At 38.0% G+C, this 17,601-nt stretch overlaps 1 protein-coding gene and 1 pseudogene across 1 annotated transcript; both read right to left on the bottom strand.

The window, feature by feature from the left end:
* Window positions 1-4,615: 4,615 nt before the first annotated feature.
* LOC118802154 (toll-like receptor 2) lies at window positions 4,616-9,380 on the bottom strand. The gene is made up of 2 exons (XM_036562630.1): window positions 9,324-9,380; window positions 4,616-7,456 (listed from the first exon to the last, which is right to left on the bottom strand). Exon 2 carries the CDS (start codon window positions 7,453-7,455, stop codon window positions 5,080-5,082), a length of 2,376 nt encoding a protein of 791 aa, XP_036418523.1. The 5' UTR covers window position 7,456; window positions 9,324-9,380; the 3' UTR covers window positions 4,616-5,079.
* Window positions 9,381-14,589: 5,209 nt separating this feature from the next.
* On the bottom strand, window positions 14,590-15,650 carry LOC118802148 (annotated as a pseudogene).
* Between the last annotated feature and the right edge of the window lie 1,951 nt (window positions 15,651-17,601).

Below are 17,601 nucleotides of genomic sequence, written 5' to 3'. Positions count from 1 at the left end.
AGCATGGCTGGTCACTAGCAAAATCAGCATATGTTTTATTTTGGATAATGGTATTCCGGTCAACCAGCATGACCAGGCTGGGTGACCAGCTAAACCAGCACCAGTCCAGCATTCATAAACATAAAGCATATCCAAGTTAGTTCATGGAAAATTTTTGTTATATATCATTATATAGTAGAATTTAATGTAGAAACTTTTATGTTTGTCTTTGTAAATATCTGATCACCATTGCTAGGACAATGCTAATTTCAGCTAACCAGCTAGTGGATTCAATCTTTATGGGATTTGCTGCATCAAGTTAGCAGCAAGCTAACGTCAGTGTACAATGACTGTGCTACATTGTGCTTAATATTATACAGATCAAGCTACACACGTAGCATATTTTTCTTTATATATTGCAGATTTCTATAAATCCTTAAATTTAACTCGAAGCCTAACTGTGAGTATTATTAGAGGAAGCTGTTAGCGTGTTAGCTTTTGAAAGAAAAGCTGATTCTACTTTTAAAAGGCTGAAATGAAACAATTATTTTGTTATAAATATAGACTCTTTAAAAAGTATTTAATTTAACAACACTGAATAGTGAGTGACTACTTTAATAAGTACACTTCTTTCTATCTATGCTCACAGTCCATTTTATCATCTTTGCTTACCATATAGTTTCACTTTGTAGTTCTACAATTACAGACTGTAGTCCATCTGTTTCTCTGCATACTTTGTTAACCTGTTCTTTAATGGTCAGGACTCTCACAGAGCAGGAACTATTTGGGTGGTGGATCATTCTCAGCACTGCAGTAACACTGACGTGGTGGTGGTGAGTTAGTGTGTGTTGTGCTGGTCTGAGTGGATCAGACACAGCAGTGCTGCTGGAGTTTTTAAACACCTCAGTGTCACTGCTGGACTGAGAATAGTCCACCAACAAAAAATATCCAGCCAACAGCGTCCTGTGGGCAGCGTTCTGTGACCACTGATGAAGGATTAGAGGATGACCAACACAAACTGTGCAGCAGCAGATGAGCTATCGTCTCTGACTTCACATCTACAAGGTGGACTGACAAGGTAGGAGTGTCTAATAGAGTGGACAGTGAGTGGACACAGTGTTTATAAACTCCAGCAGCACTGCTGTATCTGATCCACTTGTACCAGCGCAATACACACTAACACACCGCCACCACGTCCGTGTTACTGCAGTGCTGAGAATGATCCACCACCCAAACAATACCTCCTCTGTGGTGGTCCTGTGGGGGTCCTGACCACTGAAGAACAGTGTAAAAGGGGCTATCTGTGTCCTATATGGTAAGTGGAGCTGATAAAATAGACAATGAGTGTAGAAACAAGGTGGTTCTTAATGAAGTGGTGCAATGGTGTATATAATATTCAGTAGAGTACAATGCCATTATTGTAAACAAAAATTACAGTCCTGTTCCTATGGCCAGGACAGGGTGGTAATAGTACTGGGGTACCAAGGCAATGTTCCTCAGAGGGAAAAATCTATTCCTGACCATATTTTCATCAATTGTCAGCAGTAATATCAAAACTATAGAAAGCAAAAAGGAAAATAGCAATCAATACAACATTCTCAGAAGCAGAATACAAACAAATTGTATAGATTTTGGTATTGATCCATCAGTAGTAAGTACACATATTATTTGTATTACTATCTTTATTAATAGTGGTAGTAATAGTAGTAATAGTATTCATTAAATAAGTTACCTGTCTGCTACATCTGCCATGTGTTACGCTCTGGTAGACGAGCCGCAGATCAAGAAGCAAAAATCTTTAACCTCAGAAGAACAGTCAGAGGAAACATTGCATCACAGGAAAGAACCACAGAACTTTAAAGATAAAACCAGTCATTATCTACATACAATGGTCCTACATTTTAAGAGAAATCCTTAGGAACTTGTCATGAAATCCTCAATAATTTGTTCTCCAGATAAAAGCTCTATACTTCGCATCTTCTAACGCTCATGAAGACTTGTGATAAGCGATCTCTCAGTTTCATTTTATGTAAAAAAATGTAAAAAATTCTTTTTCTTCCCCATAAACGAGCTCATCTCGTTTAAAAAAAATGAAGTCTTTTATGTAAAACGGCGTCTTGGGATGTCTTGCTCCAGTGGTCTGTGCTCTAAAATTGAGGATTTGAAAAGAGGAAGCCAGCTGTTCATGCAAACCTTTAAAGCAGGCCAGTAATGAGCAAGACTGACATTGCTGAATATATCGTCATTCTTCTCGACATAAAGCACTTACTGGATATTTGGACAGTAACACTGTACTCCAATACTTTGAAGTAGATAATGTATGATTTGTACTTTCAGCACATTAGAATCCAGAAATTTTCACAGTAGCCACACAGTTCCTGCTTGTTTTGGAGGTCCCTAGGTTGAGCAATGAATAAATTATTTCTTCAGTAATATATTTGTATGAAAATGTACAGTACCATGCAAAAGACTTTGCAACATTTCCAGTTGAAACAATCATTATGTGAAAGTTATTCGTTGTTCAGTATTTTGTGTGTCTACGCTTTGCTTTTATTACAGCTTCCATTCTTTTTAGACTCACTTTCAGTTTTTTTTTAAAGAAATCTGCAGACACACCTCCAAAGTTCAGTCTTAGAAGTTGGTTGATCATTTTCTGAAGTAATCCAAACACATTCAGTGACATTGAGGTCTGGACTCTGGGGTGGTCAGTCCAGAAAACTTGTGTCTATTCACTTGTTTTCCTTTGACTTTCCCCTCCCTATGGAAGTGGATTATGTTATATCTAATTTGCTTAGAAACATATAGAAAAATAAATAACATACTTAACGGCCGTTAACTGGGAATGGAATAAATGAAGGGTGGCCTCTGACGTCGCAGTACTGTATATCATTTACAAGACTGGCCTCTTACCTCTCCCCTCATTGCTCACTAGCAACTCAACACAATGTTGTGCATACAGAGAGCCAACAGTGTCCAGGCTAATATGGTAACTGAGTTACAGGGTAAAATAAATGTCTGATTATCGCTGCTGTCAGAACAAAACCTTGTAACTCCATTTTTGTCGTTTTTTAGTTGTTGACAATATTGGAAAATCCCTGTTGCCCTTTACATTGTGTGTAAATTTTATGAAGAATGGACCAAAAGAAATGGCCCAAAATCATATGGAAGAAAGTCTGGTTCCATTGGCTTACATTAAAGGTACAGTAAGTTTTTTCATTCTCTTGTAAAGTTACCATTTTGGAGATACAAGATTTTGTTCTGACAGCAGCGATACATTTTATTATATCCATTTAAAATTTAATTTGATTTCCAACAAATATTTGATGGCCCTTGAAATTGTATTGCCTGCAGAAAGAGGCTACACAGTATTAAAACCATTGAGATATTAGCCCTTTTGTTAAGGCATGAAAACATTTGGCAGGCAAACATTATTTTCAATACTTAGTTGCATAACTTTTGTATGTGATTACTATCAGAGCAACACCTTGTATCTCTAAAATAGTAACTTTACAGGACGGGGGGGAAAAATGTTTTTAATTTGTAATGGAAGTTAATGTAGCAATATTTTTTTTCCAAGTAATTTTGGACCATTTTTATTGGTCTGTACATCATGAATTTTAACCTAAGATTTAAGGTATTCCTTTGAGGAGGAGTGTTATATCCAGTAGATGACACCAGGGCTAAATAGTTGAACAGCAAAGATTTTCAAGTATATTATATAAACCATTGCATTGTACTGCATTAGTTCAAACTACAGTCACACAGTAAAACCATAAAAACAATGGATTCAAAAGTATTCAGACCTTAGATGTTTACTAGGATTATGTTATGATCTATTTAAATTCTAGGCATTAATTGAAAGAATAGTTGAGTAATAATATGCAAAATCATCATTTATAGGGTACTTTCTATTGGGAGGTGTCTGTCTAAAACCCCGCCCCCTAAACTTAGACTCATGAAAATAATACTTACATTTTCATGTGTTACATACTCACATAGTGTGGAGTCGGAGGGAGGTTGTTTGTGATTATTGTTGATTTCATTTTTTATTGTTACTGTTTGTTTTTTGTTTTGTTTCTTTGTTTCATCTTTCTTCTTGAGGGAGGTTGTGGGAGTGGTCTGGGCTGGTCAGGGGGGTCATATGTTGGTGGGTAAGGCACACAGCTATATCACTGTCTAAAGTATATCACACTGTCTTAACACAGCTTAGAAATAGGGTGGGGTGGTGGTTTGGCTGAGGGATATTGGTCCAGACAAAAAAAGATCATTTTTATTTCTTTTAAAGTAAAGTTATATTTTATCATATTAATTTAAAATATCAGAATTGATTTCCCAAACTAATTTTTGAATGCCATCAAAAATTGCACTGCCTGCAGAAAGAGGCTACACAGTAGTAAAACCATTTCGAAATTACGCCATGTTTTGCATTGAAAACCTTTTGATAAGGCACGAAAACATATGGACAAACATTATTTTCAGTGCTTAGTTACACAACTTTTGCACATCATTACTGCCATCAGGAAAAAATATTCTTAACTTGTAATGGAAGTTAATGGAACAAATTCTTTTTCCAATTAATTTTGAGCATTTACATTAGTCTATTTATCAACAGTATGTAACACAAGGCAAAGGATTACTAGATTTTTCAAATAATTCAAAAAAATAACAAAAGTGGTTTCTAAACATTTTTAGCAGGAGGTTCTCACCATTCCCTTTCGTCCCTCATTGCTCTCTAACAGCTCAACACAGTCACAACATTTCACAGGTGACCAACACTGTCCTAGTTAATCAAATTACAGAGTTACAGGGAAAAATAGTTTATTTAATTACATTAATTAAAAATATCTAAAGTCGTTTTCCATTCAGCTGACAAAATGGTGATGAGGAGGTTTGCAGGGGCTACAATGTTAGCCTACGTGATCAACAAACAATGGTGTTTATTGTACTTGTTAATTTAAAGATTACAGCAATCTAAATCATTTTGTAATTAATTGACAAAAGCTTTACTCTTTCAAAGTCCTATGCCTTAAATTAGTTTACTACATATAATTTCTACTTGGAAAATTAAGTCAAGTTAAAGGTTTAATTGTTGCTGACGTATCAGGAATCCTCCCTCTTCAGCACAGCTTGCAGATTGTGCCAGAACTCCTCCCTCCTTTCTTCCTCTTGAGGCCACTCAAGGTACGTCCTGGAGTTCATTATCTTGCGCAGTTTGCAGAAGCGCTTTGGAATGGTCTCTTTGGGAATTGGCTCCAGCAAGACCAGGACAGCTGAATCGTTGTGCTCATCAATGATACGGAAGTGCGAGAAGTCCAATTCGTAGCGGCACCATTCGCTTGTCACAAAGTGCTCCGATAGAACAAACAGAGTGAGATGGCTCCTCTCGATAGAATCAATTATGCTGTCCACGATCCAGCGTCCTGGAAGGAAGTCTCGCTTGTGAAGACAGAGGGCAAATGGAGGCTGAGCACCTTCTAGCTTTGGGACGAGGATCTCCTCAACCCACTCAGCATCTCGTTGGCTGTATGAAACAAAAGCATCATAGCAAAGGTTCCCCTCTGCTCTGCGCACTGCTGGTTTTCGTTTTGCCTTTAACCATGCAGTGATCATCTTTAGGTACCATAAAACATGAAGCTTGTGACAGGTCACACCAACGAGGACTAGAGTGAGGACAATCGCAGCACAGAGAATGGAGACTGCAGGAATCATATAACACTCAAAGACTGACAGTTGAGCCCTGTCAACTGTATGACCTCTCAACATGAACGGAGAGTCACACACATAGTTTTGATGGCCATCCCTGAGTGTGATCAAGTGGTCAATGTCATATTTGAGAAATGCCAAAAACTCACAACTGCAAACAAAGTTGTTCAGACCAGCTTCCAAATACCGCAGATGGCTGAACCTCATCAGGTCACTCCGGTTAAACATGTTCAAGTTATTTCTTTGAATGAATAGTATGTTGAGACTGGGGAACCTTCCCCCATCAGGGAATTGCCGAAATCTGTTTCCAGAGAGATTAAGCTCCACAAGGTGGGGAAGGCTGAGGTGGAATTCTGTCAGGTCATTTTGACTGAGATCCAGAATTGTCAGGCTCATAGGTAGGCATGGTGTTACCCTACGAAGCTTTGTGGAAGACAGATTTAGGAACCTTAGACTCGCAGGCCAAGTGCATTTCTGTGGCATTGTCATAAAGTCATTGTGACTGATGTCCAAAAATGTCAGCCTCTGCAGACTTGTCACCAGGTGGGACATGAGCCCAAAGGATTTTAGCGAGTTGTGGCTCACATTGAGGGTGTTGAGATTGTGCATTATTCCCACACCACGACATAACGTTTCTTGCAATGTAATATCTGATAATAGATTTTGACTCAAGTCCAAGTACTCAATCTTTTTCAGAAGATATGAGGTTATACAGGGCATAACAAAAACGGTGCAGTTGATCACAGATATCTCAGTGGGATACCTGAGAAGAAACGCTAATTGGATCATGCTGCCAAAGCTGAAGAAGTCTTGGATTTCAACATTGCGAACAAGGATAGTGCGCAGACTTTCATAGTGTGCTGTATCAGCTTTTTGCCACCAGCCTCCTCCTTGAAACTTTATATCCTCAAGATCAAGGTAGGACAATCGGGAACCATTCATAACCTTCAGGAAGGAGGTGACTGCTTCATCTGTTGCACTCATGTTTAATACAGTAAGCCTTGTGGTGCCCCCTTTGTTGGCCTCTTTAAAGGGTTGCATAGATCGATATGTGTTCAGCAGAACATCTCTGATAGTCAGTGATGTCTCAGGGTGAGAAACATCTTGAAGGATCTTCGAGACAAGTACAGGGTTGTCTTGAAACAGACCTTCAACACTCAGTGTAACTGTTCTGATGGGTCGAGTCATCTTCAAGCTGCCTGCGTCATATGACCTCAGACTACTACCAATGAACATCATCTCGTTTAGCTGGCTGAGCCCACTGAAGAGATTGATTCTCACTTTCTGCAATAAAGGGTTGCCAAACTTCAGTGTTCTTAGGCTACCTACAAACTGGAAAAGTGGAACAGATCCTATGGTTGTATATAGGTTTCCCAAAAGATTTAGGTGCTTTAGAGATTTAAGTTTATGAAACCAAGATGGAGAAATGTTCATGAGCCTATTGAAAGAGATGTCAAGGTCCTCCAAGTTCTGCTGCGAATTGAATGCTTCTTCATGGATCAGTCTAAGTCTGTTCTTCTGCACCTTTAAGATTTTCAGTTCATTGTACTGGCTCAGATCATTCTGTTCAATTGACTCAATGTTATTGAAGGACACATCCAAAATCAGAACATTTGCTGGAATGATGGGGACTTGTTGAAGGTTTTCTGCAGAGCAGTTGCAAAAGTGATACTCATCACATCGATGACATTGCGGCCTTTGAGATGTTACACTTTCAACCCTCCAAAAATTGAAAAATAAATATATGAAAATGGTTGCCTTCAAGATCTTCATCCTACAAAAGGAAAAAAGCACCATATCGTGTTATGCATGTTTTTAAGGACAGTTTTACTATTCATTTTTAACATTTGAACCCTTCAGGAAACAGAAATTGAGAGGTAAACTAAGTGAAGGTTTTTTTTATTCTAAATGTATTATAGACCATTTTCAAGAATTTTATTTTGTTTCACAATATACACTTTTGATACACTGTGCTATGTGATGATTAATTCTTCCTTTATTAGAGAAATAAAAATGTGATTTCCATTAATGTCATATGACAAAAACTCCATTATTTCCATTAAAATTATTTCCAAAATTGTTACAAATATATATACAGCATTTTGAATTTAAAACTCTTTTAAAAAAAACAACACCACTTACACTTAATTGAATAATATGTTATAAGTTATTGGAAGCACTTTAACACATGTATTGACAAATATATCACTAAAGCAATACTTGAGTACTTATGAACAGCTAATGGCAGCAATCAAAACATGCTTTATGAAGTAAATGACTAGTTAAGAGCTCCATATATAAATTCTAAATAAAATATATGTGAATGTATGTATGTACTGCTTTACAAGCTCCATTGGCTGGCAATAATGCTTCATAACTGGGTAATAAATGGAACAAATGTCTATTAGTTCAGTTTAAGACCTCTTATGTCAATACAATGTCATTTACTTCATAAAACATCTTCCAATTACTGACATTAACTGTTCATAATTTCTCATTTGTTGATATATAATTATGTTTTTCAATGCTTATGCATGTGTTACGAAGTCCCTATGTAGGTAGCTTTCAAATCAAGTTTTTTTTTTTCTATCCCAACAAAGTTTTTCCCCAGTCAAATGTCCTCAACTTCCAATGGAGCAATTCTACTCTTCTACTCTTTATTCTACTCTATTGCCAAAGCTCTGGCTCTGCTGGAAGATTATGTACGCCATAATAAATCATTTGTCTTAATAATTTTTTATAGTCATATCAATAAAAGCACAGTAGTCTGTCATAAAATTGGCATATATAGATGCCAATGGTCCAGTCATCATGAAATTTTGACATAATGTAAAGGGCAGCTGGTGCTCTCAAATAATGTAAAAAACGACAACAAAAATTGCTACCATTCACCTTTCTTTCCTAATGTGAGTTTGGATACACCAAGGAAGGAGACTTGAGCAGAAGTATTATGGATATACAGCACTGGTCAACAAGCCATATTTTCAGAGCTGTAATTAGTCAATAGTTCTCATGAACCAGGTCCCTAGACTAGACTGGATTTTATGAATCAATTTCAGATAACTCCATAAGAAACATACTCTTAATTTGTACTGCAAGCAGAACCAACAAATTTCATTACTTACGCCAATTACTTAAGTCCACAAAGGCAACACCTCAGTCTAAATCAAAAATGAAAATGAAATGAATTGAAACCTGGATACAACTCAAAAGTTCTCTATCTGTGTACAAGGAACTGTGAATATCACTCAGACATTCAATACCAATCAAACCATCCCTTGGTCACTTCTCATTTTGTCACTTTCCCAACCCTGAAATACATTTTATTTTAAATATAAACGTATTGTTGCAATTACTTAAGTCCACAATAGCAACGCCTCAGTCTAATTAAAAAACAGGTAGGAAATGAATTGAAACCTGGATACAACTCAAAGGTTCTCTATTTGTATACAAGGAACTTAGTGTCACTCAGACATTCAATACCATTTAAACCATCCCTTGGTTACTTCGCATTTCATAGCTGCCCCCAACCCTGAAATACAATTTATTTTATATATAAAGGTATTGTTGCACCTAAACCTAATCTAGATTTTGAAGAAAAAGGGTAACAGGTGATTAGCTGTGATAGCTGTGTGCCTTACCTGCGATTAACTTAGGTGCAGTAGGTCCACTTGTTGTCCTCTCATAACCGAACAAGAGTTTGGCACATGTATAAAAGAGGAACAAAGTATAAAGACTCAACTGGACATGAGAAGGAACGAAAGGAACCTACCAACCATTGTTGGTTTACAACAGTTCCCATCACTGCAGTATTAATCCGCTAAAAGCTTTGATGATGCAATGCATTTCTCCTGAGAAAAATAATATGCAAGTAGAAAAAACATCATATTTTAAGTAACTTCCAATGTTACATCTATCTTCATCATCAAGGTCAGTACAACACAAGGTAGAATGTACAATATGACACTGTTCTGAATTACAGTGTATTCTAGTATGATTATGTTCTTATTGAATTTACTTAATGATTATTCATACAGTGTGTTTTTCTACAGCAAGCAGCTCTGCAACAGTGTGAGTGCAAGCCAAGGGCAACTGTGGCAACAAAAAAGTCCCTAAGAGCCTGAGGAGGAAAAAGGAACTATAGGACCCAAAAGCGGAACCCATCATCCTTTGGTCAGCCGTGGATACCGGAGTCACGGCACAAATAGCGCAAGTGAAAATAACAGAGATACTTGGATCAAACAAAGGAAAGATCGGTGAGATGAAACAGTGAGTGGTGACCAACATTAAAACTCTCTTAGAAAACTGTCAGAGAAGATTTGGCAGACTGATTATGATAGATATATACAGCATGTTACATATGATAACATGGCAGGCAAAGAGTTCAGTATGAGGGTAAGGCACGTTCAGCTGGCAGTAATGCACCTGTGCATCATGATTGGGGAAACCCTCCCTGTTAAGACATGTAAGCCTCAATATGGGGTGGACAGAGTGCTGAAAATCGCTACTTAAGTAAGCGTTATATAACTGTTACTGTAGTGATAATATACTTATTACTTATACTTACTACCAGTAAAAGTATTAGAAAAGCAAATGTCTCAAGTAAGAGCGAATAAGATGTTTATTGGAAAACTGCTACTCTTTTGTATATCCATATATTGCATACTTTTTGTATATGTTTCTGTATTAACTTGGGTACATCTTGGGAATTATCTGTACGAACTAAAGCCAAACGTTATATTAGGTGAGCAAAAAAGGCTTGAGTTGTGAGGCAGGTCACAATATGCTTGGCTAGTGCACATTTACACATCAAATGTACATTTACATTTAGGACATTTGGCAAAGTACAAATAGCTGCCAGAAACAAGAGTCAATGCTGATACCTAGAAAGACCCAGCACTAACTGAATGGCCGGGATAGCAGAGTTCTAACCACGCAATGCTAGATACTAACTCCACACAAACTACCCCCACAGCGACACAAAAAATATAGTGGCACTAAGAACATCCATAACGAAAACTTATTCAGTGATTAAAGTCTCTCTTACTGCCCCCATGTTACTTCCATGACGCGCTTGTCTGTTCTGCAAGACCACGCCTCTCACACGTCCAGGGCTACTCGAGCCATTAGCAGGACACCACATGGCCCCCCTTTCAAAGGTCAGCTGAGTCCCTGGGACACATGGGGGTATGCCACCCACCCAATAGTGCATCATTGGTAGCAAAGAAGTCTAAAGCCATGTTTACAGGCAACTGACCCCTGTGGCAGCATAAAGAATGAAAGTGGCAGTGGCCCTTGAACAGAGCCTTGTGGAACACCGTGCTTTACTTGTGTAGATAAAGAAAATTCATCATTTTCAATTATGAACTTATTGAAATCAGTCAAGTAGGATCCGATCAAGAGTGCCACTTCAATGATCCCAACTTACACGCTGAGCTAGAGCTTTCTTTATAAGTCTTTAAATAAAAGGAGAGAATTTTGCCCTTAGTGGGTTTGATTTGAGATTTGAGATTTGATACCTGCTAAATTCAGAAAAGTTGCTGTTATCTGCTGTTACCTGAGGTGTATTTCTGGTAGAATCTCTTTGATTAAGCTCATAGTTATTGACAAGGTGCCAAATACAGGGGGTTCTTGCGAGTCTGGGACCCCCTAATTAACCTCTTGGACCCCCTGAATGTCTCAAAATGTTTCAGTCCTTTTAAATAATAGTCAGCAAGCTTCTATCTTATTCTTAACTAACTAGAGATGCAGCACTGGTCTGTCTCAGAGTGGCACTGTAGCAAATTTGATTCACCCAATTAAGTCCTTCATAGCCTAGCAAGTGTAACTATGACTGGGACACCTCTGAAAACCTTTAGAATATGCTTTAGCATTTTTGTGAAACTCAAAACTTGCCAAATTTGCCCAAAAATGGTGGAAAGAGTGAATTGTTACTGATTTCTCAAACTAAAGACAAAAGAGATGTTTAAGATCTCAAGTAGACTGCCTTTCCAAACTTTACCATTGAAGCTATCATCAGCACCACTATGGGAAGAGAGTTAGCAGTCAGCTAATGCTGGAGTAGCCAGCCAATATGGGACCCCAGCCGTCCAAATGCCACATGTATACCAGGGGCATTTTGCACACTTGAAGAGGAGATCTGCAAAGTTAGAGCACACTGCTGAATTTGGACAAAGGCTACCAGCTGCATGACTAATCTGGTTATACCGCACTGCAAAGGCTTTGTTAGATAGCAGATTATTTCAGGTCAAATGTGTCCTCTTTTTCAATTTGATCAGTATAACAAGCTGCTACAGAGTGTACCAAGGCTTTAGGAATTAGCTGGGTTTAAGATTAAACATGCATTGAATAGGAATTTAGGCTTGTTTTTGTTTTATCAAGCTGGAAAACTATTGATCTGACCACAGTAACAGCCCTCCTGTAGTCAATAGAGCTTTTCTTTCATTCTTATTAAGAAAGGAAAATTCGTAGTTTTGCCGTTACACTGTATTCTTTTGGTCTTTCGAATGAAAATCTGGGTGTTTCTTCATCTTTGCATTCAGTTTCTAATGATGCATAGTGTAAAAACTAGATTAAAAAAAGAGGAAACCAGACACTCACACAAGCATTTGCGGTCAGTCAGTTGTTTAGCAAACAGAAACCAACCTGTTCCCTTCATTGGTTTTTTCTCTCACACTAGATCAGGCCACAACACGTTCAGTTATGGAACTATTCCCTCCTGGGCTAAGAGCACAGTAAACACTGATATTTGGAGTAGGAGGAGGAAAAGACAAATTAGGACACATGTCGCTGCTATATTTTTAATCCTATAATTATTTGGGCCAAAATAGAGATAATAACATTAGACAAAATAATAATGGCTTAGCCCTGTTTTGGAAAAACATACATTTCAAGTTAGGTCTTGTGCATTTCAGTACAAAGCTTTTTTTAAAAATCACCCATTGCTAAATGTTTATAGAATCAAGCATATAGCCATGTAATCTCCATAGACAAATTTTGGCAGTAGAATGGGTCATACTGAAGAGCCCAATGACATTAAACAAAGCACTGTCATAGGATGCCACCTTTGCCACAATTCAGTTCTTGAAATCTCTGTCCTGCTAGGTCTGCCCCAGACAACTGTGCTATAATTGTGAAATCGAAGCGTCTAGGAGCAACGATATCCCAGCGTTAGACCACATAGACTGAGCTCAGTGCTGACGTGCATTGCCTGTCCTCGGCTGCATCTCTCAATACAAAGTTCCAAACTGCCTCTGGAAGCAACACTAGCACAGATTTAGATTTATCATGTTTCATTTTTAAACAAAATGTATACGAGTTTATGTATACAATGTAAAATAATTTGATTTTATCATATTAATGTAAAATATCAGAGTCGATTTCCTATCAATCAAATTTTGTTTCAGGTTCCTATGTTGGTCTTTGCTACACCTCACACACCTGGAGAGGTACTGCATTCGTTTTACTATAATTCAAGATTCTCAGTTCACAAGTACAGCAGCCTTTACTGACTCACCAAGTCATATTAGGGAGCTCATTGATTTTGGCTTGCCTAATTTCAGGCTGCTTTTTGGGCTATTCATTTTTGTCCAGCTTCTTAATTTCTTGTTTTGATACTTCGAAGTATCAAAACAAGAAATTTTTTTGTAAAGAAGTTTTATTGTAACTTTTTGGCTTATTGTAACAACATGAAAAAGACCACTGAATAAGATTTAAGGTATTCCTTTGAGGAGGAGTGTTATATCCAGTAGATGGCACCAGGGCTAAATAGTTGAACAGCAAAGATTTTCAAGTATATTATATAAACCATTGTACTGCATTAGTTCAAACTACAGTCACACAGTAAAACCATAAAAAACAATGGATTCAAAAGTATTCAGACCTTAGATGTTTACTAGGATTATGTTATGATCTATTAAAATTCTAGGCATTAATTGAGAGAATAGTTGAGTAATAATATGCAAAATCATCATTTATAGGGTACTTTCTATTGGGAGGTGTCTGTCTAAAACCCCGCCCCCTAAACTTAGACTCATGAAAATAATACTTACATTTTCATGTGTTACATACTCACATAGTGTGGAGTCGGAGGGAGGTTGTTTGTGATTATTTGTTGATTTTGTTTTTTGTTGTTGCTGTTTTTTGTTTTGTTTCTTTGTTTCATCTTTCTTCTTGAGGGAGGTTGTAGGAGTGGTCTGGGGGTGGTCAGTTAACACAGCTTAGAAGTAGGGTGGAGTGGTAGTCTGGCCAAGGGATATTGGTCCAGACACAAAACAAAAAAAATCCAGTGTTGCTTTTAAGATCGTTTTTATTCTTTAGAAGTGAAGTTAAAAGATTTAGATTTATGATGTTTCATTTTTATACGTTTCAAATTTATGTATACAATGTAAAAGAATTATTTTATCATATTAATTTAAAATATCAGTCAATTTCCTAATTTAATTTTTGATGGCCATCAACTTGTAAAGAAAGTTAATGTAGCAAATTTTTGTCCAAGTAATTTTGAGCATTTACATTAGTTTATTCATCAACAGTATGTAACACAAGGCAAAGGGTTACTAGATTTTTCAGATTATGCCAAAAAGTAAAAAAAACAACAAAAGTGCTTTCTGCGCAACAGCAATAAACATTTTCTCACCACTCCCTTTCGTCCCTCATTGTTCACTAACAGCTCGACACAGTCACAACATTTCACAGGCAGCCAACACTCTCCTAGTTAATCGAATAACAGAGTTACAGGGGAAAATAGTTCAATAATTCAGCTGACAAAATGGTGATGAGGAGGTTTGCAGGGGCTATAATGTTAGCCTACATGATCAACAAACAATGGTGTTTATTGTACTTGTTCATTTAAAGATTACAGCAATCTAAATCATTTTGTAATTAATTGACAAAAGTTTTACTCTTTCAGCGTACTACGCCTTGCATGAATTTATTACAAAATGGAGGCTGAGCACCTTCTAGCTTTGGAACGAGGATCTCCTCAACCCGCTCAGCATCTCATTGACTGTATGTAACAAAAGCATCATAGCAAAGATTCCCCTCTGCTCTGCGCACTGCTGGTTTTTGTTTTGCCTTTAACCATGCAGTGATCATCTTTAGGTACCATAAAACATGAAGCTTGTGACAGGTCACACCAACGAGGACTAGAGTGAGGACAATCGCAGCACAGAGAATGGAGACTGCAGGAATCATATAACACTCAAAGACTGACAGTTGAGCCCTGTCAGCTGTATGACCTCTTAACAAGAACGGAGAGTCACACACATAGTTTTGATGGCCATCCCTGAGTGTGATCAAGTGGTCAATGTCACATTTGAGAAATGCCAAAAACTCACAAAGTTGTTCAGACCAGCTTCCAAATATCGCAGATGGCTGAACCTCATCAGGTCACTCCGGTTAAACATGTTCAAGGTATTTCTTTGAATGAATAGTATGTTGAGAATGGGGAACCTTCCCCCATCAGGGAATTGCCGAAATCTGTTTCCAGAGAGATTAAGCTCCACAAGGTGGGGAAGGCTGAGGTGGAATTCTGTCAGGTAATTTTGAATGAGATCCAGAATTGTCAGGCTCATAGGTAGGCATGGTGTTACCCTACGAAGCTTTGTGGAAGACAGATTTAGGAACCTTAGACCCGCAGGCCAAGTGCATTTCTGTGGCATTGTCATAAAGTCATTGTGACTGATGTCCAAAAATGTCAGTCTCTGCAGACGTGTCACCAGGTGGGACATGAGCCCAAAGGATTTTAGTGAGTTGTGGCTCACATTGAGGGTGTTGAGATTGTGCATTATGCCCACACCACGACATAGCGTGTCCTCCACCGTGACATCTGATAATAGATTTTGACTCAAGTCCAAGTACTCAATCTTTTTCAGAAGATATGAGGTTATACAGGGCATAACAAAAACGGTGCAGTTGATCACAGATATCTCAGTGGGATACCTGAGAAGAAACGCTAATTGGATCATGCTGCCAAAGTTGAATAGTTATAAATATGTTTTTCAATGCTTATGTATGTGTTATAAGGTCCTTAGTTAGGTAGCATTCAAAGTGTTTTTTTTGTCCCAATAAATTTTCCCTAGTCAAATGTCCTCAACTTTCCAATGCAGCAATTCTGCTCTTCATCCTCAAGTTGTAATTATAGATATCCGAAATGCCCATTTTGCTTAAAAATGCTTTTGTCTTCCTTCATGTAAATTATGCATTACTACAACTGGCTGCCATAGCTCTGGCTCTACTGCAAGAATATGTTTGCCATAATTAATCATTTGTCATACTTGACAAATGGTGCTCTTAAATAATGTAAAATAGGACAACAAAAAATGACCATCATTCACTTTTCTTTTCTGATGTGAGTTTGGATACGTCAAAGAAGGAGACCTGGGCAGTAGTATTATGGACATACAGCACTGGTGAACAAGCCATATTAATTAATAGTTCTCATGACCCAGGTCCCTAGACTAGACTGGATTTTATTAATCAACTTCAGATAACTCAGTGAGAGGATGATTACACTCACTCAAACATACTCTTAATTTGTACTGTGAGCAGACAACCAACAAATTTCATTATTTTAAGTCAAAGCTGCACAAAGGCAACACCTCAGTCTAAATCAAAAACGAAAATGAAATGAATTGAAACCTGGATACAACTCAAAAGTTCTCTATCTGTGTACAAGGAACTGTCAATATCACTCAGACATTCAATACCAATCAAACCATTACCACGTATTGTTGCACCTAAACCTAAGCTAGATTTTGAAAAAAAAGGGTAACAGGTGATTACCTAATAGGTGCAGTAAGTCCACTTGTTGTCCTCTCATATCCAAAGTTTGGCACATGTATAAAAAAGTGTGTTTTTGTACAGCAAACAGCTCTACAACAGTATGAGTGCAAGCCAAGGTCAACAAAAAACTCCCTAAGAGCCTGAGGAGGAAATACTGAGAGGAAATAGGATCCAAAAGAGGAACCCATCATCCTTTGGTCAGCAGTGGATACCGGAGTCATGACACAAATAGCGCAAGTGACCTCACAAATGCTCCTTTGACTGAATGGACACAAATGTACAATGTAGTGTGTACATATAGAATGTAATACAGCACAATATAACACTGTTGTGAATTACAGTGTATTCTTCGATGATTATGTTCTTATTGAATTTACTTAATGATTATTCATACAGTGTGTTTTTCCACAGCAAGCAGCTCTACAACAGTATGAGTGCAAGCCAAGGGCAACAGTTCATGCTACCACTGGACTCTGGAGCAGTGGAAACGTGTTCTCTGGAGTGATGAATCACACTTCACATCTGGCAGACTGATGAACAAATCTGGCAGTCTGATGGATGAATCTGAGTTTGGTGGATGCCAGGGGAACGTTACATATCAGAATGCACAGTGCCAACAATAAAGTTTGGTGGAGGAGGGATAATGGGCTGGGGCTGTTTTTCAAGGTTTGGGCCACTTAGTTCCAGTGAAGAATGATGTTAATGCTACAGCAAACAAGATATTTTAGACAATTATACACTTCCAACTCTGTGGAAACAGTTTGGGGCAGCAGTTTGGCCCTTTCCTGTTGTAGCATGACTGAGCCCCTGTGCACAAAGCAAGCCCCTCAAAGACGTGGCTTGATATGGAGGAACTCTAGTGGCCTGTACAGAGCCCTGACCGCAACCCTTCTGAACACTTTTGGGATGAATTGAAACGTTGATTGTGAGCCAGGCCCTCTTGTCCAACATCAGTGCCTGACCTCACAAATGCCCTTTTGACTGAATGGACACAAATTCCCACAGACACACTCTAAAATCTTCTGGAAAGCTTCCCAAAAGAGTGGGATGCAACTCCATATTCTGCTAATGATTTTGGAATGGGATGTCCAACAAGCTGATGGTCTGATGGTACAGGTCTGACGGTCAGGTGTC

The sequence above is a fragment of the Colossoma macropomum genome, unplaced genomic scaffold, assembly GCF_904425465.1.
Source record: "Colossoma macropomum unplaced genomic scaffold, Colossoma_macropomum, whole genome shotgun sequence".
Lineage (NCBI taxonomy): Eukaryota > Metazoa > Chordata > Actinopteri > Characiformes > Serrasalmidae > Colossoma > Colossoma macropomum.
The sequence above is the reverse complement of the archived record's forward strand: the minus strand, read 5'-3'. Positions and strand labels throughout refer to the sequence as shown.